This window comes from Suillus subaureus (assembly GCF_016647635.1).
Source record: "Suillus subaureus strain MN1 chromosome Unknown BJ212scaffold_146, whole genome shotgun sequence".
In the NCBI taxonomy this organism is placed as follows: domain Eukaryota; kingdom Fungi; phylum Basidiomycota; class Agaricomycetes; order Boletales; family Suillaceae; genus Suillus; species Suillus subaureus.
This window is the reverse complement of record NW_024538702.1, coordinates 848-21,097: the sequence shown is the minus strand read 5'-3', so window position 1 is coordinate 21,097 and position 20,250 is coordinate 848. Positions and strand designations below refer to the sequence as shown.

Here is a 20,250-nt window from a genome sequence, read left to right as displayed (position 1 = left end):
AATTATCCAGAACCAACCCAGTCCTTGATGCCGGTACTAAAATACAACGAGTATCAGTACAAATCGCCCGGACAGCTGATTCAACATCAGAGTCGCACTGCGGTGGCGTTTACCAAGTGACTGTGCCTGCAAAATACGCGTTAGATTTGTATCAGGGTCCTTGCAATGATCTCAATGGAGTCTATCTTGCTATAAGCGTGACCGTTAGAGTAAAGTGCTGAACGAGATACAGACACGCATATCCGTTATGGATCACTTTAATGAATTGTCTGATAGAAGGTCACGGTGGAAGATGCATTTTGCAGGAACATGAAAGAGTACTTATCACGACACCTCCCACGTGGGCCGTTGGAACGACCAATAAGGAATTCAACATGTGGGTGCCGGTGACCAGTGCTATATCGAACGAATCAACGCAGGATGATCATGAGGAGAATGAAGTTCCGGAGAGCGGCTATGTATATGATAAATGCAAATGATTACAGGTATCGATGGAGACGCGAGCTGTGTATCGATGGCGGGAAGTTGTCTTTTATGGAAGGAAGGCTTGGATTCGAAGCGGGGGTGTTCGATTATGGGCATTCCGCATGACGGACAAAGTCCAACCGGTACCCCGCACTAAATGGAAGCATGGTGGATCAGATGGAATAGATGCCGGGCTGGATAAGGCTTCGGTTAGACAAATTGGAAGCTTTCGTGATGTCAAAGATACCAATCGTGGAATGTGTTGGTGGATCAGATGAACATCAGTACAAGCTTACGATATAGACGACTCGCGACATACTTAAATTTAACATACGAACGATGGAGGAACTATGTCGAGAGGATCTGTCACGTTTACATTTATCGGGAATCAGATCGCCGATTCTGCTGGAACTCCAAGTATTGCAGTCAAGCATTCATTTGATTTATCTAGATCGAGCGAATTCTCAGCGAATGCGACATGTCAGAATTTGGCTTGGAATCTACAAGTTTGGTTCAAGGGCGTGCCTGGGAGGCGTTAGAGCGTCTCTGGATGGACTCTCCGTTGATGGCCCTTGTCCACGTGGTTTACCTTCGACGGCACTTTTGATTCGAGCCCTTTCTGCTAGATGAATGTATATAGGATCGCGGATATGAGCGGAACGGGGTTCTTCGGCATTCGGTCGGTTTGACACAATTGACTTGGAGACAAACTTGCCCATATCTTGCACGTTCGTTGAGGTTTTCCGTTGACTAGCGACTCTTTAAGGTATCGTGAGTATTGCAATATACTTCATGTGCACTGATGATTGAGTAGACATATATACGAACTTATTGAGAGAGAGATGTTGATCGACAGCCAGAGCGACCACGACAATCTGAATTTTGTAGAAATATACATTGATCGCAGTCGCTCTGGATTACTGTGTAGTGGCGTCCCACCCAGCAACTCCCCAACACACCGCCCAAACCGTGCATCGATTTAGGATCCCTATGATCTATCAAGCCCAGACAGCTGATAAAGGGAAGTCAAAGTATCCTATTGACCTCTGTTTATCATCTGTCTGAGCACAAAGCAGACGAAGAAGTGACCCTTATTCGTGGAAGCCCTGGTGGCTGATAGGGTGTGAGATCACCGACGACGATAATATCACCAACGCATCATCCATCTGGGCTGCAGAGTAGTAATAAATTGTGCGTGAAGAGTGGATGTAATGTGTAAGATTGGCCATCGGATATCCAGATCAGTTTAAAAAGGAAACTTACGGCTCGAGTATATGCCTTTGTCACGAATGCGCGTGATAAAGTCATCGGGCGTGGACCTGGTAAGTGGGGAGTAGAGAAGAGAATCAGAGCTTTGAGTCAGAAAGCACCAAGCGCACCTGCGAAAGTATGAGTAAGCTATCGACCGCGAGATTCTGACATGCATGCATACACCAGTCAGAGTAGATCTGAATCAGGGCCCTTACAACGATCTGTTTCCATCCTGCAAAGTAGCATGACTGTCAGAGTAAAGCACCGAACGAGATACATACATACAACACACCCGTCGATATTGATCAGAGTCGCCCTAGAGCGAGCAGATGACAATTTAAAGTAAACCCTGCTTAAAATTGTCACTGCTCGCCTAGGTTGTACGCGAGTAACGTGTCTGAGCCCAGACAACTGATTTCCATATTTAGAATGCCCCGGATTATCAGCCATTTGAACATAAACACCAAAGGAAAAAGTGTGCACGGTCCATGGAAGCTCAGGTGACTGGTGACGCAATGGCTCTGTTGCATATAATGTATTATATGAAGTCCTATTAGCAGCATATCTATCAGCGTAAATCGTCGAACGAGATTATGACATACGGACACCTACAAAATTGAGAGTGGCCCTGGAGTAGCGTATCGAAGGTCAGACAGCTGCTAAAGGAGATATCGCAAGAACGAACGAAAGCATCTTATCATCTGTCTAAGCACAGAGTGATCGTTATCCATAAAAGCCCAGATGGCCGATGACACCATGACAATGAAGAAACAATCACAGCATGGCACTATCGTTCATCCGAACGAACCAACAGAGAGCGCATGGACTAGAGAGGGAAAGGAAAGATAGCGCGTCTGTGCTCGGATAGCTAATAGAGCAGATATGGAAAGTACATATCCTCCCTTTCACCTGTTCGAACACAAAGAAAGATGGAGAAAGGGGAACCATCTGAGCCAGAGAGCGTGAATGGCGTGCATGAGATCGAATAGCTCTGTCTGAGCATAAAGCAAAGTGACGGTGGTTCGTCAAAGCGTAGATGGGTGATGACACACCATTCCAGCTCTCCCGCTGCCATGCTGTCTCATCATCCAGTGCGATGGGAAGGTCATGTGGATGGTCCTAATAAGGGTAGAAGTACAGTTGATAGCGTAAAAGAGTTCATGTTTATGAAATGAAGAGGTGAAGTGGTGGTGATTGTTCGCAAGACACAAGCAAGGTAACGTCTGCGATTTGAACTTGAAAAGATGGTTGTAAAAACGAGTAGTGAGCTCAGATGGCTGATAAAGCAATGAAGCGCTCAAACTCTATAACTGGGGCGTGTGAACGATGAATGCAAAGAGTAGAGAGGAGCGGGGTGTAAGGGACCGAAGGAGTAGATCGAGCTACCAGATCGGAAATATCGTAAAGTAGAAGAATTAAATTGAGTTTCTTGATAGCGGCGATATAAGGGAGATGCGACCGATTCCCGAGCGTACGACGGGCGGGAATCTTTATCGGGAATTGGATCGCCGATTGTGTCTAGCAAGAAAAAAGCAAGATATTTTTTGTTGAATTGAATTTAAATTTATCTAGATGGAACGTGTTTTTGGTGAGGCTAGATCCGAGATAGTCCACGTGTTTTGTATTGATTCTCCGCTTTTGTAAGTAAAAACGCAGGGAGAACGCCCTTCACCCCCAGCCGCCTCCTCGTCTTCTCGTTCAAAGCTTCAATTGTCAAGGACGTTTTTACCACTAGAGTGTAGGCTGGCAACGGTTTTATTTTTCAGATTTTAAAGGTCAAAATATTAGATCGGGCATCTGGTTTCAGATCTCACCGCCGAGCATCGGGAGATCCATGGCCTCACCAGCTCGTCGTGCAAGACCTCAAGTCACCGCAGAAGTTCAAGTCAGACTACCACCAATAAAATCATTACAACTAGCACACACAACAACAGAACAAGACACTGTATACCCAACCCCACTAAGCGCTGCATGGCCTCCAAATCAACAATTCGCAAGAACAACTCCCCTAGTACCAACAACACTAGATCCAACAGCCTATCCAACTCCAATCTCTGCACGTCCACACAGAAACTCATATCCACAACAATTCCAAAACTCTTCATTTCACTACGTACCACCAACAACCGCAGAAAGTACAACAAGCACTTCAAGTTCAACAAGAAATTTCTTAGACGACAAGACTCTTCCATTCGCTCATGACAGAACTACTACCACCTACCCCCGCTATCAACATCCACCACGTGACCCACAACAACCAGACGATCGAAGCGTGTACACTCCCGCAGAAGCACGCGCAGCCTACCAGCCCAGCCCTAGCCCTTACACACAAGACACACGTCCTTATCCACAGGACCCGCGTTACACCCAAGACCACCCACGTCCACCCTACACCAGCACTCCTGACCCTAGGTACGACGCACGTGCAACCTACCCAGCTCAAGATGCGAGGACTTACCAAGACCCGCGGTATCCGGATCCGCAGAGGGCGTATCCGGCTGATCAACGAAGCTACCAGACCAGCCCTGAGATCGAGAGGGCCTACCAGGATGCCCGTTATCCGCCTCAGGACGCCCGCGCAGCCTATGACGCGCGCTATTCCGATGGCCGTGCCTATCCTCAGGAATCGAGGCCCTATGTGCCTCCGCCGCAGCCAGCTCCACCACAGCCCCAAACGCAAGACACGCGATACACCCCCACACAAGAACCCCGAAACACATACCCTCCGCCCGCCCCTCCCTACCCGCCAGCCCAGGATACGAGACCATATGCACCGCCTGTGGAGCGTACTTATTCCCAGTCCCATACGGAGGTCCGGGGGTATCCGGTAGAGAGGCAGCAGCAGCAGTTGGGTTATTCGCATGATGCGCAACAGGGAAGGGCATCATCTGTGCTAGAACCGCAGCCACAATCACAATTACCTCACTCCCAACCTCCACGCGAACAACGCGGCTCAACTTCCAATGATCGTAATTTAGGCGTAGTCGAGCCTCGCGCCGTAGAAGTCAGGCCTACTTTGTTGCAGAGGCAGTCGGTTGCTGATGCGAGACCTCTGGCGGTGGAGACAAGGGGGGTGGGTGTAGGGTTGGAGACGCAAGTGAGAATGGAGACACAGCCGAGGGCGGTGGGCGTGGAGACACAGAGACAACCAGCATTCGAGTCACAGAGGGCACCTACATTCGAATCGCAAAGACCACCCGCGTTTGAGTCACAGAGACCACCTGCGTTCGAGTCGCAGAGGCCACCAGCATTCGAGTCACAGGTTAGAGGAGCGGGAGCGGAGACACAGACACAGACGCAAGGAAGGCAGGCAGTGTTTGAGCCTCAGCCTCGGCAGGCGAATTTGGAGACGCAGGGGAGACCACCAGTATTCGATACCCAGACGAGATCTACGGCGTTCGAGTCACAAGCAAGACCGACGTTCGAGCCTCAGAGGCAGACGATGCTTGAGCCTCAGCCAAGATCCACAGTTCTCGAGTCGCAAACAAGACCTGCACCATTCGAAGCTCAGTCAAGAACTGCGGTGCTCGAATCACAGGCAAGACCACCTATGATGTTGGAAGGTCCAGCAAGATCTACGGGGTTCATTTCGCAGTTACAGTCTCAGTCACAAGCCCAGTCCCAGGAATCTCAACGGGTAGCAGGAGATGAGAGAATGGGCAAGGAAGATGTCATTCGGGAGGTGAGTCTTTTTCCCCTCTACTCTTCTGTCTTGTGTTTGATGATGGTGGATGAGTGTGGACGTGATGCTGATATTGGTTCTTTAGATCGTTCAGCATTGTACTGCGCTTTATAAATTTGCAGATCATTATTGTGAGTTCCTGTCTTGTCTCCCCTTTAACTCTCTTCCACGTCAATCCCCACTCTCAACACTAACCTCCCTCCCACAGCTGCCCTCCAATCCTCCAACCCACACATCCAACCACCCCCAGAACAACTCGCAGAAATGACAGCCCGCGCAGGAGAAGTCGTCCGTCTCCTTGAAGCACTCCGAAGCGACACCCCCATCTTTCCATCCTCCCTCCTCTCCGCATCGGCATTCGCTTCCACATCTGGACCCCACGCACTCGTCTCAGTCCACCCCCATTCCCTAGAAGCAACCGTCAAAGGACACATGACCTCAAGCTCTAGTCTAGGAATGGGCATAATGGACGTAGACGCGCCCGATCGGGCACCAAAGCGGCCTTGGGAGGATGTAGAAGGTATGCTACCTCCCGGATCTGGCCTGGTATTGCCCCGTCTTCATCGGCAGGGCATGTTCATGTTCCTCTCGTATCTACACCGGGGTTAGGACCGGCGCAGATCCCTGGAGCGGCCCTGACACAAGATCAAGACCGATCGATGGCCGAAGCGGATATGGAGCTTATAAGAACCAAGAGAGCGCTTACGACTATGGCGGCCGCTGCTGCGTTGGGTGGGAACGGGTCTGGAGGGGGTGGAGGGAAGAATAAGTATCGGAAGCGGAGTGTGAGTCGTCTATGTTTTACTTGGATGTTGTTCGGTGTTTGACCGTGGTGGATAGCGCGCGACACCTCCTGGAAAATGTCATTCTTGCAATATTCGAGAGACGCCAGAGTGGAGACGGGGACCGGACGGTGCGAGGACGTTGTGTAATGCGTGTGGGCTGCGTATGTGATTTTTGTTTCTTTTGTGGGATTAGTTGTTGATGGCTCAATTCCCCATCCGCGCGCTCAGACTACGCGAAACTCGTGCGAAAGCGCGAGAAAGCCCTCGCAAATGGAGAATCGCCCTCGATCCAGCGCATCGACATGGAGATGTTACGTGCGAGTGCCAGAGCTGCTGATGCTGACAAGGGGGCACGTGCTGCACTAGGAGGAGCCGGATCTGCCGGTGGAACTGTCATGAATTCAGTTGGCGGAAACGGACACGGGAGTGGAAGCGGCAGCGGTAGTGGTAGTGGTAACGGCGGAGGAGATGACAAGATGAACCTAGGCATCCACCAGGGCTCGTTCCAGATCAACACAGACCCTGGAGATGTGATGCAGGATCAAGATCACAATCTAAATTCTCAATCGAGCGCAGGTGGGAGCGGGAGTGGGAGCGGGACGTATGCCCGTCCTCCGCGCCCTGCGAACTCGAAGCGTTCGTCGTCGACTAGGGTGATACAGTCCCCTGGGATTGGTGTTGGTATGGGCGGTCAACATCCATCTGCGGGCGTTTCGCATCATCCGTCTGGGCAGACGGCGTCCATGTCTCATCATACGACACCTTCTGGATCTCATTTGTCGACGCCGTCTCACCACCAGACACCATCTGCGCAACACCATCAGACGCCGTCTGCGCATCATCAGACGCCATCTGCGCATCATCAAACACCATCTGTGCAACATCACCAAACGCCGTCCATTCCCCACCACACGACCCCTTCTATGACTCATCAAACTGCTAATTCGTCATCGGGGTCTACGTCACGTCACCCACCTGCTGCGTCTCATACGCCTGTAGCACAGCCTGCTTCTCAGGGCCATCATCAGCCGACAACGCAGGGACATCATCAATCTACTGCACAAGGGCATCATCAATCTGCGTCGGCTCAAGGGCATCATCAGCCAACGGCGCAAGGACACCATCAATCTACATCCGCACAAGGGCATCATCAATCTGCGTCCGCGCAAGGACACCACCAACCCCACCACCCTCCGTCTCGGGCTGGACCACCGCCTACGCCGCCTTGGTACCTGCCCGCTACTAATCAGCCGCATTCGATGCTGAGGCAGTGAGGATTGGAGGGTCAATAATTTTAGGTTTCCATCGTTGCCCACAATAAGGAAGGGGCACGATGATATCACACTGGTTACCTGAGGGGTTATACCTATTCGTGATGGTTATGATGATATCACACTGGTTGCCCAAGGGGCTATACCCATTCATATTGATGAGGTTCGTACTCATCAATCTACCACATCGTTTTTCAATTTCTTTTGCACATCTCAAATTTTCCGTGTTGTTCTTTGTATTACGCATCGCACTGCCCATCTACTCGCTACTCTGACTTCTTTCAAGACTTTGCTTCGTCAACGTTTCAAACGCGCTGTTGTAATTCATCTTCTCTGTTGCATCTTTCATCACCCCTGCACCCCTGTCTGTTCTATATGTATATCACATATAATGATTTGGTTCTGTAATGAACTTGTAATTTTTTTTGGCTGTTGCCTAGAGTGTAATCCATGATATGACGATGCGTGTTTTTGCTCTCTGATGATGTGTTTTAGAATCTGAGTATAGTTCCTACTTACGAAGTCAAGATCTAAGAAATTTTGGAAGCACTCGGGTAGATCTAGATTGATCGGGGCGAAAGGAATCCGCGGAATAGAAATCTCGATCGATTTGGGGCGTCAACATGTCATTCTCGAAAACGTGGCATCTAATCGATCGTGGAGATCCTTATCGTTGTTTATCAGATCTTGTCTTTGCTATTGATATAGATTTGGCCATCGGTCTATGTTAATAGTGGGTACTAGTACTATCTTTGTGTGGATATCTTCAGGCTGGACATATGATACGATCACTTGCACATGGAATTGAGGTGATTGGTGTACTTACCATCAAGTTGATTGATCTGGAGAACTTGTCAGAAAATGATCCTGTACTTTATCATATGTATAGCCATTGATATCATTCTCTGGCTTCGAGTCCCCTGATCTCCCTAATATGGTCAGGTGATTTCCAGAGAGTCCGGACCTCAACATTGAGTATCTTCTTTTCTAAAACTGGGAAGCTTGAATATTGTGATAACACTGGTATTGGCCTTGGAAGCTTTGTGTCTGGGCTTTCGACAGTTGTGGCACAGCATTGTCGAGATCTTCAAATATTAGTCTTTGCTGTTATAAACTGCCATGACAGTCCCAGCTCAATCCCAACTACGTTCCCTATTCTTCCTGTTGCCTTGACAGTCTTGTGGTTTAAAATAAATTACTTATGAGGTGCTTCAGGTTTAATCACCATATTGACACAGTGCAAGGATATTACTCCTTCAGAATCATACAATGTTTTATATGCTTCGAATATGTGAGCTCTACATTGATCCATGGATGCTTTGACCCTCTCACCTTATATGATTCAATTGCATCTCATATAACAAATGGGCCAAAGCACTTCTACTTTGTTGAAATCACCCTCTAATTCAGGCAGCCAAGCTCAAGTGATAGACAGCAAGATTTACAAGTTGAATGGTGCACACTGCATAATGTAACAAGTTGAACAAATGTACATAGCCAGGGCTCAGATAAATGATGTACAGGCTGAGTGTGTTGGCTCAGCGGAAGCAGACAGCAACATACAACTTCTGAAAAGCTCATACAGCAACATTCTCACACATCTTCAAAGCCTCCTCACTGAGACTCTGACCATGGAGTACCCCTGGGCTCATGCACGTCGCATGTCGCAACATATAGCACCTTGTTGCTACAACTTGCATATAGGTAACTGTATGTTTGTTCCCATATGATGAGCCATGTTGACAATCCAAACACCATTCAGTCTGGCATCAAGTTCACAAGCCTCACAGTTGAAGCACACCCTATCAGAGCTGTCATTAGGAGAACAAAATATCTTCGCCAGCAGCTCACCCAAAAGATGGTCGTCATTATGAACCTGCACAAGGAGCTTGTATCTGATTTGTGTTGCTTGCCAACTGAAGTCCTTTGTCATATTTTTATCCACTGTCTTCCCAAAACCAGCTACATGTTGCCCAATTTGAAATCACCTCCTATGTTACTCACCAGGATATGCCAATGCTGGAGGGAGATTACTATGGACATGCCCTCCTTGTGGTGCAAACTGTATATGGATATTAATCACACTAGTAGCAGAAACTGGCAGCAGGCTGTCTTCTGCCATGACTCATGGCTCAAGTGGATGCAAAGATGCCCGCTCTCCTTAGAAATCATGTGCATCAAAAATGACACGACCAACCTACAAATCATTTTACAACCTTACATCTCTCAGATTTCCTCTCTCAACATCACATTTGACCAGGCCATCACACCTGAAATCTTGTTTAACGACCTCCTGGCACTTCAGGTCCTTCAAGTTGACATAAGTCACGATGTTGTCATGAAAGATCATGATACACTATCATGTATTTTACCACCCATTTCACGACTCTTCGCTCTGCACAGTCTCGAGTTGAAACTGTTTGCCTGCTACGACATCAATTGTTTATCTCACCTCAACCCAGCATGGCCCCTGACAAATGTCAACTTCGAGATATGCAACCCGTCCACCATCATTGGTTTGCTCCAACTATTTCCCAACTTTTCATTGTTAACAATCGGTATGTTCCTTGGTGATGGATTGTCCTTCGAGTCATTCACTCACTCTACCATTCAATTTTTTTCCATTGAAACCGTTTTCACGTCAGCATGAGACGCATTAGTTCCCTTGTTCGATGCACTCACGCTCCCCAATTTATGTGTGCTTCATGTTGATGGTAAATCCTGGCCTCATGTTGAAGATTTGATTTTGCAGTATGGTAAATAAATAAACACCCACTAGATGACGAGCTATGTCTCCGGTTTTGGTCATGCCAATGAGATACATGCCCTCATTTATTCCCTTGGAGGAGTTGTGGATCACTTGGTTTATTTTATTAGCTACACGTTTTGCAAAGTGATATCATTGAGTTGCATTCTGCTTTGACTCCCACAAAGACTCAAATTCTGAAACTCAAAAGAGTCAATTCAAGCTTTAATAATCCATCTACACGAGTTTTCTACATGCCTTTTCTCTCGGGTTATATAATTAAACACACTCCAGTTCAAATCAAGGACTCTGAGTGTTCCGACTGTCATTCATTCCATCTTTATTGCACTGTGAAGGGCTGAATCGACTACTAGAAACTGTGGCTCTTGTCCCCTTCCTACCTAGCGCCTGACTTTCGATTAATATTATGAATCATGATTATAGTATAGCACTGTACCAAACTACTAATATAATGGTGGGTTTGCGTCTTGTTCTTTCTTTTGATGTCAGATTTCATTTTCTTCAAGTATTACTATGGTACGACTGACGATGTTTGTGCTCTTCTGTCTCTGTCTTGAGCTTGGTTTTCTATTTCTTCACAACCATATCCTAATATTTGATTGACCAGTACTTCTCCCTACAGAGACAGACACAGAGGCTGCAAAACCTTACCATACAATGCACTCTGCGCCATTGTACAATTGTGTGCTATTATACTAAAAATGAAACCTACTTTGAATTTGTCATCTCTCGAAGATGTCCCTCTCTCACTGTGTTCACACTTTCGAACGAGCATTGAAATGGTTCAGGTTGACTTCGGCAGAGTCAGCCACAGGTTCTTGAATACAAACCAGGTCACTTACATTGCCAAGCAGGTGTTGAACTCCAGCTTCACCTCAATCCTGTTTCCATTTGAGTCTTTAGCATGATCGATGCGCAAGACAGCAAGTAGGGTAGCAGCTGCAATCCACAGACTGTTCTCTGCAGACCAATGACCTGCCAAGGTGATGTATCATCCTCGACACTGCCAGATTAACCATGAATCAGCCTACCAGGACAAATACGCCTGCAATGGCAAGTGAATAATTGAAAACGATAGAAATTGTGGAATATTCACCTGCCATGAGACAAAGGATGTTCCTCCCCTGTAGATATCATGAGGAAGGCTACTTGGTAGAGCCATGCGTGTCTGCTTCGATCGGAAGTGTAACAATGATCTTAAGGTCGTTTGGCTTGTTTATATACCTAAATGTGCGAAGAACTGGATTGGGACAATTGATCTTGAGATGAGCACTACTTGTATTCTAGGGTTTGATGTCTACAGTGTTGGACGCAGCATTGATATGTATGGACGACGTACGTTTTGCAGGCAGTCGGGTCACAAAAGTGGATGAATCCAAGATATTTGGTTTGAGAGTATTCCACATGTTTGCCTTGTCTCTGAGGATATGCAAGAACTCCACAAAAGAGACGGTATGTGGCCATGAATCAAATTAGTATCTCAATCAACCTTTGAGTACTATTGAAGTTCGATGATGCACTGTGGTCTGTGGGAGCTAGTTGCTAGGTAGAGGATTTGACTGTGCTGTGACATATCGTTTTCCAAAACTATGGTGTGGCAGATCAGTGTATTAGGCGCATGGCGTGAATATTAACTCACCAATGCGCAGTGAATAATTTCACTGGATGAAAGAAAGCTCAGAGGGCACTGTGGATGATTCAAGTTACATCATCTGTTCATTATGGAAGCCAGGACCACCACACTCTATTTGTCAGCAAAATTGGTGTAGGACTCTGGAAACCTCAGAGACACAAATAAACAATATGAATTTGAAATCAACTTCCTGCTGCTGTTGCGCTGCTTTACACCATTGAGTGCAAATTTCAAGTGTGCTGCCTAGAGAATCACATAAAATAAACTACCATTTGTCTACCACATCCTCATCTTTGTTGTCAGAAAACTCCCAGACCACCAGACCAGCATGGTCAAGCCCTTCCAGGTTGTTCTCTTCAACAATGGATACATCAGGTTCATCTTCCTGTGCAAGTGCATCCAATTGTCATGAATGTGATTCATCTATATGAACAAGATCAAGCCTTCAATATGTTATCTATGAGGAAGGAGATGCACCAAGACCCAATCCCCTGCCTACACCACCCATATAATAGGCTCCATCCTCATCCTCATGAAACGGCAAGTCTTGATGGTTCTCCAGGAGTGGTAAGGGATCATTGTCTTCATCAGTGAGCACTATTTGTGGCAGCTGCTCATAGAGCTGAGAAATGATATGGTGTAAGTCCAAGTAGACAGTCCATGCTGACTGGCAGTTGACGAGAGGGCAACCTAGCTCATCATAGCAATGTTGTATGAAGTTACTGAATTCTGGAGGAACAAGTTCAAAGACAGCATGATTGGGGTCAATGTAAGTATTGCGAACATGGTCTATGGCACCTGGTTCAAGAATGATCTAGATATAGGCAATCAGAAATTTAGAATACCACACAAGTGAAGATGGCAGGCGACAAACTTTGAAATCCAGTGCCCCAAAATTGTTTGCTGAATTATAGATGAGGTTCAGCACTCCATGAGGAAGTACCTTGAACAAGTAGTCATGTCAGTGAGAGCAAGATGACACCAGCATCAGAAATTTGCCAACCTTGTTGCGATCACGTCTCTTTGTGGTATTATTTATATGGTCCTTGTATCCATCAAGCTTGTGTTGCAGCCATGGAATAAAGACCCATCGAAATATTAAACCAAAACCATCTGTCAGGACTATAGAGTGTAAAAAATGGAGTACGCACTGTTGCAAAGTGTTGTCAAAGTCATACCAACCAGATTCAACACCATGGTCCAGATAAGTCTCAAAGCTGGGGGTGAACTGGCAGCATAGCTGAGACCAAGTAATTTCTGGCATCACGTTCTTCTTTGTATGCATCCAGCAATGCTGTAAGGTACCTTCCAGTGTTGGATCATGCCACTGATGGAGCATGGTGTGCACATTGGTGATACCAAAGTTCTCTGATCCTGGGTCACTCTGAGTGACCATAGGCATGTCTAAAACAGTAAATCAATAGTGTTGTGGTCATACATAATAAGGCAAATCAACTTACAACCAAGCTCCTGGATGGTGTCAAGGTAATATGTTAGTATCAGCTGTGGGTTCTGGTTTGAGTGCCACACTCTCATCCACATGATGCACCCAGAGAATGGCTCAATGCCAGTGTGTAATGCAAGCCCAAACCTAAGCCACTTGTCATGCTGATCAACAGCAAACAAGTTGTTAACACCTGCTGCCCAGAACCATTTTCTCCAGAGCCTATGAGCCTTGTGCAGGTGAACAAGGTTGGCCTCATAAGTAGTGAAGTATGTGACCACTATGTTTCTGCAACATCATGAAAGATTCAGCATCATAGACAACACAAGATAGCACTTACCTTGAAACACTCATGGCTTGCTCATGAAAGAGCAAACTGACCATTTCCTGGGCCCCTGCATTAGGATATGTCTCTTGAAGGTCTATCATAACGTCGCAAATACTTTTGACAGTGTGTGACTGTTGTTGTGTGCACAGAAGGCCCATTCCAATTCATATCTTCACAAATTTCATCAGTCTAGATTTTGAAGTTTCAAGTGAGTAAGCGCCACAGCACGTTATGATTGAATGACTTACCCAAGACTGTAGCGTGAGGTATCACAATGATTCCATAGGCTCTGAACAATCTGCTTGTCAGTTTGTCATGTCTTCCACAATTGAATGATGTGCGGAGAAATGACATCAAGAGGTGCTAGAACTTAACATCAAGCCAGTAGTAGTGTTAGAGAACAACAAGTACATATGGGATGGCTTGTTCTGATTTGGCATCAGGTGCTCCAGCTGCTAGTGGATACAGTGAGAGAGGATTGAAGCAAGCACAATCAAAATTGGTGACGAACAAGAAATCATATATAAGCCAATTGACTTTGCCAGAGGTGGGACTGGACAAATCTGCTCTGGAGACAGAGTTGGTTTGATAGTGGTTTGATAGCAAATCTCACCAGTGGGGTGAGGTGCCCGGTCAATACACCCCTAAGGAGACTACTATTAGTAATTTTGATGCCAGTGAAGTAGGCACATGACTATGATGAGGTGCAGTGCTCAAAGGAGGCAGTTCAGACTCTTGGCAAGTGGCTCAGGGTTGCAAGGAGTTGCAAGGAGAATTGTTTGCAATTGACAGTCCAGCCAGATCACACAGGATTGCCAGTAAAGGAGGGTGATATGACTCGGAGGAAGGCAGCTGATGAATTGTTGGTGGAGGAGTAAGTGCGGTACAAGCGCTGAGGTTAGTATCTTTGAGGTGTAACTTACTTTGGTAGTGTCAGCTTACTAGTAGGTCAAGATATCTATGTCAATCTTTGGGACAAATGCCAAGGAACAATTTGCCTGCATGGTAAGAAGCGCCCTATCTATGATAGTATTTCTACTCCTGACATACTTTGAGTCCAGACAGATCTGTTGCAGTGTTCACTGTGTTTCTTGTGGCACAGTGGCATCCAATATATAATGGCAAGTCATATCCAACAGCAAACCACTTTCCCTTGTCATGCCTAAGTTCAAGCTCATCTCTCAGTTCACAGAAGACACATTTGCAGCAGAGGATCATATTTGTGAATGCCCTGTTTGTTGAGCAAGGATTGCAAAGGGGGATCCTTGCTTTTATGTTGGTACTATTGACCCAGGGAAACCTGGTCACTATGTATGCAGTCCATGTCATGCCCACTATCTAACCATGCCAGCCACATCTGTGAGACCCACTGGTATGCTTAACCCAGTGCTGCTGTATCATGTGATGACTGACATGCAGTTATTTTTGCAGCAGCTGGTTCTAGATCCAGTTCAACATCAAGTGCTGTTCTGCAACTCCCCCACACCTTTCCTGACCCGCACATGATTGGCCAAAGTGTCAATGCTGCACAGAGAAAATGTATGTTTGCTGTTGATTACTGTTCATGCCGTGCACTGGATCTGATTGAGAACTCAAACACACAGCAATGATCAACCCCCCTCCTGTTATTGCATTTGGTTGTGGCATCCATCCGCCATCAATGACTCATTCTGCTGGACCAGACATCGCTATCCTGTTGTCATGGGGGCAGCTGCAAAACAATCCAAGTCGCTCCTCAGGCTCTGCAGGCTATTCAGTAAATCATGCACAGTATAGCACCGAGCATGAGCATTGGGCAAAACTCTCATATGCACTTCCACCAATGGAGACCATCACACTTGACATTTTGGCAGTCCATGAGGTCAGTGCACAGAGGAAAGAACATTGGGTTGCGATTGGGGTTTGTTTTGAGTATCACTTGTTCAACCCACATGTCACTCACTCATCAATCATCATAGAATATCTGGGAGGGCAAAAAAGATGTCAATGCATGCATTGATGCTCCTGGGCTCATGGATATTGCATTTGACACTATCCTTCCTGAGGTTTTGACTTTTGGTGCAGGATTCCTGTGGCATATTGAGGAGTTTGTTGTCTGAGATGCAGTATGGGTTGACCTCTCTACACACAAGGCCTTGGTCCCATATTTCTTTTTGCAATGCATGGTCCCAAGCAAGAAAGGATTGAAGGCACCCACATTCAAAACCAAGCAATTTGTGCTTATGGTCGTCATTCCAGAGGCTCGATGGAATGAGTATGAGGAATGGGTAGAAAAAGCAGAGGAGGTAAGACAGGTTGCCACTTGTCAAGTTCAAGTTCAACATTGGGTAGAAACAATGGAGAATGTAAGTTCATTTTACACCTGGCAGCAGTTCAGACAATTCATATCTATGCTACAGGTCTCTACTGCATTGCCAAGCGCCTCCGTGTCCACCCAAAATCTTACATTGTCAAGTGCCTTCAAGTCTACTAAATGGTCCCACAGGAACAATCTGAGTGCCACCACCACATCTTCATCACTGCCTCACAAGAAACTTGCAGTTGTGCCACCCAGAGTGCTGTTTAGCTCACCTGATTGCAGTGACCTGAAGGAAGCACTGCAGAGTGGAGGCAGTGCAACAAACTTTGATATTGTGCAAGGTGAGTTTGGTGTCCTGTCACAGTGATGCACCATTAACTATTTTTCTTGCAGTGCTTGGTACATACACTGAACACATTCATTTCTACAGGATCCCCACTTGTCTGCTTGCAGATATTCTGAAGAATGTCGACTATTGTTCTTTCAAGGTGGAACCAGCACAGTCGATAATTGGACAGCTGACAATCAATTCATCTACATGCAGCATGCTGGGGGCTGGTGAATTCAAGACTGCTCATCCTGGTTGGCTTTCTCTCACTCCTCTTGCTAAAAGCAGGCTAGGATTGACTCCTGGTCAAAATGTTGCAGTAAAGCGACCATTTCATAAGGTGTTTCCATCCGCCTCAAGTCTTATGTACAAAATAGGTCGTTTTTCTTCAATCAACGAAATAGCCAAGCTTGGCAAGGAAGCAAACATCTTATATTGGGCTCATTCTCTCCTACAGCTCACATACACCTTCATCAATCACTGTATTGCCTCCTCTGACAAACCTCCGCCATTCAACATCCCTCATGTGCACTTCATTGATGCTGGCTTGGCAATCTCTTACTCTCAATGTGATTCCAAACCTACAAAGGAAGGCTCAAAAACAGGCTCAACATGTGCAGGATATCTTGTAGAGGAGCTTATTGAAGGTGGACCAGACATTTTTCTGAAGGTCATTCACAACATGGACTCTAATCCTCTGCTCAATCAAGACAATTATTGCTATGAAGTAGCTTTGTTCTTTGCTTTCATGCAACATGTGCAGGATGCAAAGACAGGTGGCTTGGCCTTCATCTCAGACTATCAAGGTAACTCTTTCCATTGCTTTGCAGCTCGATACACCACTGACTCAGATATCCTGATAGGAAGCACAGAGGTGCTAACAGACCCACAGATCCTAACCAACCCATGTGTCAATATGGCATTCCATGCTCACTTAATTATGCTTATGTGTTATAATTTTTTGATTAGGTCGGTTGACCAAGGGAAGGATCTTTTTGGCAAGGGGAATATGGAATGCATGGTTAGCATGTTCAAGAAACAGCACAAGTGCAATGAGTTTTGTGAGTGGCCAGGCTTTGGATTGGTGCCCTTTGCCACAATGACAGAAGACAAAAGCACAGAGAGGATGGAAGTTGAATGTGTGGACTCAGAGATGGAAGCCGGATGTAGGGGAGATGATCCAATTGCCTCTTAGATTATATCTGAATGATCTTGCACAGTATTTCTTGGGTTTGGACTGTACAACATCAGATACCAATATCTTTGTTGGATATTATCTGGCAATTGGCCAAACAAACTTCTTGCAGTGTATGAGGTACTCAAGAAGCTCCTGCCTAATATAGTACAAATTTTGCTGACAAATAGAGCACAGTGGTCCTGGCTTCCATAGTTCATGGCACAGCCACAGACTGGATGCATTGATGAGGCCCAGCTGGTTTTCCTTCCATGTGACCGTCATGAACTTGCATGTCAGTACTGAGACTAGTAGTCTCATATCCTGCTTGCCAACCAAAGTCCTGTGCCATATTTTTATTTACACACTCCCCAAAACTGCTTGCATGTTGCCCGAATCAAATTCACCTCCTATTCTGCTCACCAGAGTATGCAGTTGATGGAGAGAGGTTTCTGTGAATATGCCCTCACTGTGGTGCAAATTATATATAATAGTTGACTGGAAAAACTTGGAGCAGCAGTGGTTCTTCTGCTATGACTCATGGCTCAAGCGCATGCGAGGATATCCCCTCTCCCTAGATATTGGCATGTGCTTCAAACAAGACTCCATCACTCTACAAACCCTTCTACAGCCTTATATCCATCAAATATCCTCTCTTGATGTCACATTGCACTGTCTTGGTGCACTTGACATATTGTTAGATGACCTCCTGGCACTCCAGGAGCTTCAAATTGACCCCATGTATGGGTATACTCCCTATACTGGAGATCACTATACACTATAATCTGTCTTGCTACCCATCCCCCAACCATCCACTCTATGCACTCTCGAGATCAAAGGATTAATGTGTGTTGTCTCCAACCTCTTACCTCCCCTCAACCCTGTGTGGGCCTGCCTATCAAATCTGACAATCAGTAGATGCCAGCAACATGTTGTAATGTGCTTGCTCACACTATCTCCCAACCTCTCCTCATTCAACATTCATGAACTCTTTGGGCATGGCTCTCACCTAGAACCACTCACCCACATCACTATCCATTCATTGTCCATCACAGCCAGCCCAAGTAGTGCATCTGAACCAGTGTCTCCCATTCTCAATGCACTCACTCTCCCTAATTTAAGTCTGCTTAATGTTGGCTCGAAATTATGGACTGGTGAAGAGTTGAAAGGTGTTGGGAGTGGTATGGTCGGATGGGCTATTGGACTCTGGAGGTTCTGCTCAGGTGGACCACTATGAGCAGGATACTTTTTGGCTTTGAATAACCTAGTATTGCTCATCACATACCATGTTTACTGGAGGGATACTTTCCTGTTATCCATGATTCATCCTGTGCATTGTGCAAAGTAATGGTTGACCTCCGCATGCAGAAGGTGTAATCAATGAAATATCCTGGCCTTTGGCTTGTTTTCATTCTGAATACAAGCCAAAGCTAGGATGTCCTAGTTCCACCTTGAGTGTTGGTGAGTGTATGTGCCACACATCCCCCATACATTGAACACCACACATGTCAAAAAAAAAACTGTAACATTGCATGTAAAACACGTTCATGAGATAAAAACAACCAGACACACCTCCCCCACTTGCTCAGCTGTCTCCTATAAGGAGGGGTGCTGCGCCCCATGAATGTGCAGGGAGGCAAGGCAAGGAAGGTAACGTGGAGGGAGGAGAGGGGTAGAGCGTGTGGGAAGGTGAGTGGGTGTGTTTGTGATGGTGAGGGAGTTGGTGTTGAGGGCATTTGATTAGATGTGGGGGTTAAGGAAGCCATTTATGCAGGCGTTGATGTAGTGGCAGGCATTGAGAGAGCAGAGACATGCTGGGGCGTCAAAGGAGGAGATGGTATTCAATGTAGAGGTGAACACACCGGGGACATGCACAAAGGGAGTGGAGTGGGCATTATATCCAATAAAGACTGTCCACCAAGTGCAGGCAGTGAGGCGGATCTTGGAGGCAATGTAGCCTGCTTCTGTGTCATTGGCACTATCAATGCTGCCAGCAGCAAAATAGATGGAACCATCGAAATCATGGGGGTCACAATCACTGGGACTCAAGGTGTTACAATCCCAGCTTGGCACCCTCAACATCCACCAAACACAACCGTCCTCCCCCTCCACTTCTTCTTCTTCATCATTGTCATGACCATCATCAAAGTCACTGTCAAGGTCACATTCATCCAAATCTACATCTTCATCCAATACAGATTGGAGATACCACCACGTGTACACGTGATTGGAACACACTGGGGTTGCTGGTCGGGTCCAGCCATTGGGAAGCTCACAGTAAGCATTCCATTCTCCATCATTGCATGGACACCCTCAGCCTGTTTATGGAATCACTGAATCACCGCACCAAATTCAGGTAGTCAACATACTCACCTTGATTCCTTGAGGAATCTGAAGGATTCTGAAGAATTTTCCATATGAGTGCTCCCACACTATGTAGCCACCCTTGTCATAGTTCTCCAAGCGCTTTGAGTGAGAGTTGTGACTACCCAAATATGGCCAAATGCACCCTGTCCATGGGCTACACAAACAATAGTGATAGGAAAATGTTCCACTGAAATGTGGAGACGGGAATGACCACATTGGGAACAGCAACCATGATTTGTGCAGATATACCAGATTATCATTGGTCCCCAAGAGGATTGGATTGTGACCCAGACGTTGAGAGAGAGACATGCTCTTGGGGGCATGAATGAGAGACACTAGAAATGAAGAAAGCAAAATGGTTAGCAACTGTGAAATTGCTATACAATTACTCTGGATCATGTGATAAAAGATATGGAGGCCCGGAGGGTCATACGTTAATTGCATTCTTCTGCATGC

The 20,250-nt window shown here is 46.3% G+C and overlaps 6 protein-coding genes across 6 annotated transcripts; 3 read left to right on the top strand and 3 right to left on the bottom strand.

Annotated features, from left to right (window-relative positions):
* Positions 1-6,051: 6,051 nt before the first annotated feature.
* On the top strand, positions 6,052-6,521 carry BJ212DRAFT_1204351 (GATA zinc finger-domain-containing protein; the record flags this gene model as incomplete). The annotated part of the gene is made up of 3 exons (XM_041329129.1): positions 6,052-6,183; positions 6,239-6,344; positions 6,412-6,521. Coding segments are annotated over 3 exons (348 nt in total), but the record flags the coding sequence as incomplete, so codon positions are not given.
* Positions 6,522-9,183: 2,662 nt separating this feature from the next.
* BJ212DRAFT_1288178 (uncharacterized protein) lies at positions 9,184-9,510 on the top strand (the record flags this gene model as incomplete). Its single annotated transcript, XM_041332024.1, has 1 exon — positions 9,184-9,510. A coding segment is annotated over one exon (327 nt), but the record flags the coding sequence as incomplete, so codon positions are not given.
* A 1,222-nt stretch (positions 9,511-10,732) lies between these two features.
* BJ212DRAFT_1305548 (uncharacterized protein) lies at positions 10,733-11,358 on the bottom strand (the record flags this gene model as incomplete). Its single annotated transcript, XM_041333760.1, has 6 exons — positions 10,733-10,809; positions 10,873-10,885; positions 10,934-10,970; positions 11,064-11,196; positions 11,253-11,266; positions 11,318-11,358. The coding sequence occupies 6 exons, from the start codon at positions 11,356-11,358 to the stop codon at positions 10,733-10,735; spliced, it is 315 nt and encodes a 104-aa protein (XP_041185719.1).
* A 953-nt stretch (positions 11,359-12,311) lies between these two features.
* BJ212DRAFT_1288175 (uncharacterized protein) lies at positions 12,312-13,784 on the bottom strand (the record flags this gene model as incomplete). The annotated part of the gene is made up of 5 exons (XM_041332023.1): positions 12,312-12,668; positions 12,729-12,797; positions 12,858-13,258; positions 13,315-13,586; positions 13,639-13,784. 5 exons carry the CDS (start codon positions 13,782-13,784, stop codon positions 12,312-12,314), a joined length of 1,245 nt encoding a protein of 414 aa, XP_041185718.1.
* A 2,689-nt stretch (positions 13,785-16,473) lies between these two features.
* On the top strand, positions 16,474-16,962 carry BJ212DRAFT_1208721 (uncharacterized protein; the record flags this gene model as incomplete). The annotated part of the gene is made up of 1 exon (XM_041329187.1): positions 16,474-16,962. A coding segment is annotated over one exon (489 nt), but the record flags the coding sequence as incomplete, so codon positions are not given.
* Positions 16,963-19,649: 2,687 nt separating this feature from the next.
* Positions 19,650-19,899, bottom strand: BJ212DRAFT_1227795 (uncharacterized protein; the record flags this gene model as incomplete). The annotated part of the gene is made up of 2 exons (XM_041329467.1): positions 19,650-19,745; positions 19,801-19,899. Coding segments are annotated over 2 exons (195 nt in total), but the record flags the coding sequence as incomplete, so codon positions are not given.
* Between the last annotated feature and the right edge of the window lie 351 nt (positions 19,900-20,250).